General features: G+C 31.1%; 1 protein-coding gene across 1 annotated transcript; it reads left to right on the top strand.

Moving 5' to 3' along the window:
* Nucleotides 1-735: 735 nt before the first annotated feature.
* LOC124921065 (AT-rich interactive domain-containing protein 1-like) lies at nt 736-3615 on the top strand. The gene is made up of 2 exons (XM_047461669.1): nt 736-923; nt 2370-3615. Exon 2 carries the CDS (start codon nt 2521-2523, stop codon nt 3244-3246), a length of 726 nt encoding a protein of 241 aa, XP_047317625.1. The 5' UTR covers nt 736-923; nt 2370-2520; the 3' UTR covers nt 3247-3615.
* The last annotated feature ends 2385 nt before the right edge of the window (nt 3616-6000 follow it).

Raw genomic sequence — 6000 nt, 5'->3', positions numbered from 1 at the left:
TTCAGAAATAGATAGTTACTCACTGTTGGGTAGGATATCTTTTGCCATCAATAGAACTAGGACTATTGTGATGGATTTTTTAAATAACTTAGAGAAATAAATGATGATTGAATATAATTTTGAAAAAGTTGTCCAAATGTATTTTTTATAAAATAGTTTAAAAGGTATTGATATGTATAAATAAATAAAAAATAATAATTTAAAATAAAGTACATTTTAGTATTTTGGTTAATGACTGAAATGATTTGATGAATGAGAAGAAAATGTAATAATATTTGATTTTTTTGTTATTTAAATAACTCAAAATCGAGGCCTAAATTAATATGTTGGATTGTGAGTTTGGTTGATAAGTTTTGGGCTGAGATCGATACTAATTTAAATTCGACCCGTTTAGTAATTTATGTCAAATTATCTAATTGTCAAATTATCTAATTTGAATTTCATATGTTTATTTGTAATTGATTCGAAGCTAACTCGATCTTATTAGATATAATTAATATTATATATCTCTATTTCATATATTAATATGAAAAATAATGAAGTTAAATTACAAATTAATTTTAAATAAATAAAAAATAAAAAAAAATCAAAATCAGAAAATTATAAATGAGTTCACTTTCATATATTAATTCAATTTTGATCTGTTTATTAATTTCAAAAATAAATTATTCAAATCTGATTTATTTGTGTTCTGTTCGAATTTTAGTTATGGACCTGAGCCTTAACCGGATGTAAAATACCAAAACGATGTTGGGCTTAGGTATATTAGTGAAGAGCACATGTAATAGTTTTCAACTGATAGAGGTACAGAGAGGAGAGAGAGAGATTCCATGGCAACTTCAAAGGTAAAAGCGTTCTGGAATCACCCAAGTGGCCTTTGAAGGTAAAAGCGTTCTGGAATCATCCTGCTGATCCTAAAACAAGTACGTTCATAGATTATTCATTTCATACAGCTTGATTAGGCTTTATATGTAGTTTGGATCTCCGAGAATTGTAAACTCTTAACAAATCCAATGATTTGAGACTGGTCTCAAGATCTGTACTTTAAATCTGAACTCATGATCCAATTGTATCAATTCTTGTAACAATTGTCAAATTTTGCCTGATTTTGTTTTTCGATTTCTTGATCTACTGACTGCTATTGCAATACCATATAGATCACAATAGAAAGAGAACAATTGGATTGTCAGATTTTGTATGAAAAATTTAGGACAACATGAAGACATGAGCAGGAGTGGGATGCCTGTTTAGATGAGAATTAGGGAAAAAGGCCATTAATCTAAATCCAGCTGATAAACAATAAGAGACCTAAAATGGTCAGTCAAGAAAACAGAACAGAGAACTGAGAGATCTCACCTTGATAATAGGAATTGCTATGGGGTTGGTTACCATCTTGAGTAATATTTTGTTCTTCATACTATTCCATTACTGAGTATACAAGGCGAGAGAGCTATATATTTCCTCTATTTTCACCATTCTAGAAATCGAATTCTTGTTCTCCTCGCACCTCTCTTCTCCTTTAGTCGTTCTCAGGTGCGTTGAACTTTGAAGACGCCTACAACTAGCCTAATAATGAGTATACAAACAGAAAACTATATGTATCATCCATATTTGCACCAGCCTAAAATCGAATTCTTGCTCCCCTCATACCTCTTTTCTCACCTAGGTCCTCATTTAAGTTTCATCATTAAATCTCTTCCTCAATCTTCTACACATAAATCTATGTATTTCCCCCACATTTTCAACAACTAGGATTCAAAACTATTCAATCAGTCTATGAAGGATGAAGAATTCTGCTATTCAAAATAGGGCCTTATTTTGCAAGAAATTAGGAGATTATTAGTGATAAAATGAGTAGCTATATTATGATAGTTTACCCACTAGAGCTGTAAATTCTAGCTTAGTTGAAATGTGCAAGTCTGAGATATGAAGGATGATCATTGATTCAGGGTAGAAATAGTTTAGGAGGTTTGCTAGTAAATCTGTAGTTAATTCAACATCTAGCTCAGTTTCAATAATGGTGAAAGCATGGTGCAAGCTTTTATGATCTTCCCACTATAAATTTCTAAACTTATGCATAAAGACGAATAATTGAATTTTTGTAGAAAGTAAATTATGTAAAGATTTCTAATAGAATATATCACATTTGAATCAAGGCTGTATTCCTATTGGTGTAGCTTTAGCTGTCTACATCTTCGTTTTTAACATTTTCTTTCTATCTAGGCATATATATTCATTAATCACATGGAATCAAACATTTCTTAGCAGGATTAACATGTAATCTCTACCAAGATTCTGTTTTACCATGATGAAGTGTTTGAATGTAATAAGTGGCAAGTTATTTGACCATTCATTTTGCATCTTAACAGCGGTAATTCCATCCATGTCTTCTAAATATTTAGCAATATAACATAGCATGCATTGGAGTCGTCTTTTATGAGTCACTAGCAATCCTAGTTGAAAAGTGATTCAATAAGACACTACAATTTTTGAGGAAGAAACGAACCTTCGAAAAAGACGATGACGAGGAAGAAGAGTAAACCTATTCTCCATAAAGAACCAGATACACCTAGCTGGTTTGACTTCATCAATGATGATTGTACAAAACTAGTCATTCCGGTTGGGCCTCGTTTTCAGGCAGAGATTCCAGATTTAACTGGTCCACCTTTAGGTGCTCAATTAAGATGGTTGGGCACCAAAGATTGGCCAATCAATGTCCGAAAATCAGAAACAAGAGCCTGCATAATCGGGAAAGGGAGAACCGATTTTTGCACTTGTACCATGCCCGGAACTATTGAATGCGTCAATCACCATATCTTGAACAAAAGGAAGCAGCTGCAGGCTGATCTTGGCCCTGCATTCCAGAAATGGAGATTTGATGAGATGGGGGAAGATGTTTCAAAGCTATGGAACATGCAGGAGCAAATGAAGTTTATCAATCTTGTGAAAACAAATCCAATCTCGCAAGGAAAATGTTTTCTGAAGCAGGCTCCTGAAAGTTTTCCTTCAAGGAGCAGAAAAGCCATTGTTGGTTACTACTTCAATGTTTATATTCCTAGGAGGATAAGTCTGCAGACCAGGTTGGGATGTAAAACTATTGATACTGATGAGGATGAGGATGATGATGATGAGGCTACCAAAACCTCCTCAACTCTGAAAAGCTCGAAGAAAAGGTCAAAGGCTGAAAGAATTTCATCCAGAAACTCTAAAAATGTCCAAACCAAGTACTTAACTGGACATCGATGAGCATGCTTCGGTACACTACTGTATCCTTCAAATAGATAGTCATTGAATGGCAAGCCAAATGTTAGTTGAAGATTCATATTTGACAGTTTTGCATCAGAGTAAGGTTTGGCTTGCACTAATGAAACAACCATGTCCAGCTTTCTTAACGTCTTTGAAAGCTTTTACCAATTTTTTTTTCAAGAATTGTCAATTATGTGTCAATTCTTAAAATTTTATTGGGAATATCAATCCCAAATAGTGATGAATACTAAATTTAGAGGTGGACACTTGGATTAAAGGTTAATAATGTTGGGGACCATTTTTGCATGTTGATTGTATCGGTGTCGAGTTGTGGGTGTAGGATTTTGTCAGGCTAGTGCTTGCTCCCTAGTGCCCATCTCAAACTCACTATTAGAGGGCTTATAAATCGCTTCAGATCTCTTTTTAACCGGTTTAACTTATGCATCTTATAAATTGTTAGAAGTATTTTTTTGTGTAAGGGTATCGATAAGAAACAATACACCCGTCCTGGGTCACGATTGGGTAGTGTGGGTTGGCAATCATATTGCACTTGCCAATTGAGTTTTGGAATTTTTTTTTATCAATAGTCATCTAGTAGCATTGATGATTATATTTTTAGAGTTTTTACTTGTTCTTTTGTAAGGGGATAACCAAAGATAATGTGATTGATAGTATAGTGGGAGGATGTCTCAAGGTTATACAATGTGACAAGTGGATATATGATATGTGGGAGGATGTCTAGTGGTTATACAATTAACATTAGGGATGTCAAGCCTTGATTGGTCAACAAAGAAAGTTTGGTTGAAATTGCTAAAATTTAAGTGGGGATTAATATTTTGGACTTGAACAATTACCAATGTTATTTTCAAAACTTAGACGAGAATGAGCAATTGTTCAAAGAAAAGACAATTTATAGTGTCGCTTTATCCGTATCTATTTAGTACAAACTCGTAAAAGAAAATTACTCAGAGAAAATTGATAAAATTCTAAGTTGGAAGATGACATAATATTAGTTAAAATTATTGAAAATTGAAAATATTGTGTTCTAGGAAGCTATCATAAATTTTTGCTGTGCATTCTTGTTTTAACTCAGCCTGTCTCGGTTTTGGTTATTATTTTACTCTCTTTTACATCTATTAGATTATCGACAAAAATTTTGTCTAAGTGACTTCATTTCGTTTTGTCCAAGTCATTTCTTATACAAGTTGCTTTTCTTTTTGTCTAACTCACTTCTTTTTTTCTTTGTAAGTTTCGGGAATATCCTCATTCATAAGTCCGAGATCTACATCTATGAATTGATCTTTTTTTCTTTGTAAGTTTCGGGAATATCCCCATTCATAAGTCCGAGATGAAAGGTTCGAATGATCAACTCTGCAGTTATTAACAAAAATATTAAAATATCTTCTATTTTAAATTATTATTTTATATTATATATATATATATAAATATTTTTTAAATTTTTTTACCAAAAATAATCATCTTCCTCAAAATTATCGACCATCGTTATTTTTTTCTTTATTCTAGGTTATACAAATAACCTTAATCTGAACAAACTCTTAATAGATTTATTTAGATAATATTTTTGTCACGAGGTTACAAGTATACAATTTTAAATTATCATTATGTAATGATAGTGCCAAAATTATTGTTGTTGAAATGTTAATACAAACAATTCAAAATAATCACATTGTTTAGAGATCAAAATATTCACCTTAAAGTTGGTTCTCACCTCACTTGCACCTTTCTTTTTACTTTGGGCTATTAAAAGGTTGATCTTGCCTTCTAATTCTCAATATAATCAAGAACTCCTTCCTCAAAACTCTTAACCATCCATTTCCTTTTTCTTTTTTCTTTTCACTTCTTTTATCTAGAATATCTTCTTAATCACCTCTATTAAAGGTTAGATAGAGGTTCAATCTTTTATTTAGAATATCTTCTTAATCACCTCTATTAAAGATGTTCAATTTTTACTTTATCAAATTTCACTTTTTCACTTTTTACTTTAAAGTGAATGTCATGGCTGAGGGTTAAGCTATTGTTTTCAATTAAAAAAATCTTCTTAATCACTTCTATTAAAGGTTACAGGTTCAATTTTTACTTAAGTTAAAGTGAATGTTATGGATGAGAGGTCATGCTATCATCCTCAATTAAAAAAAATCTTCTTAATCACTTCTCATTTAGGTTCATCTTTCTCATTTTATATATTCTATAATCTTGTTTATTCCAAGTAAACATAAAAATAAAACCAAATAAGCAAAGTGTCCATACACAAAATTAGAAAAAAGGAAGTAACACACTTATATATCAAACAAACAAACTTCAAAAACAAATATTTATAACTATTAAAAGCTAACATGATGATTGTCTACTTGTTTATCCTTGTAGCTAAATACCTCAAACATCTTAATCCATCTCATCTTAATCCATATGTTTGTGTAATCACAATTCTATCAAATTTTTTAATGTAAAAAAAAAGTAGATCTTACCAAGTATTATTTTAATATTGTTGAATATTATGGAATTAACAATGAGAGAACATACTTGGTAAGATCAAAATATTATTTAGCCACGCAACCATACTTTTTTTTAATCTTAGTTTTGAGATTTAAAATATTAAAACAAATAGAGAATTCAAGAAAGTGTTATCAATAATTCTTGAACCACTATAATCTAGGTGAGTATATATTGGGTTGACCTATATCCTAACCCAAACCTAATATAAATTTAGGTGAAATAATTTGGTTTGAGTTGGGT

This window comes from Impatiens glandulifera, chromosome 1 (assembly GCF_907164915.1).
Source record: "Impatiens glandulifera chromosome 1, dImpGla2.1, whole genome shotgun sequence".
Lineage (NCBI taxonomy): Eukaryota > Viridiplantae > Streptophyta > Magnoliopsida > Ericales > Balsaminaceae > Impatiens > Impatiens glandulifera.
The sequence above is the reverse complement of the archived record's forward strand: the minus strand, read 5'-3'. Positions and strand labels throughout refer to the sequence as shown.

Bases quoted from the DNA above. Each gene is read 5' to 3' on its own strand.
- LOC124921065 (XM_047461669.1), top strand. From the start codon at position 2,521: ATGACGAGGAAGAAGAGTAAACCTATTCTCCATAAAGAACCAGATACA.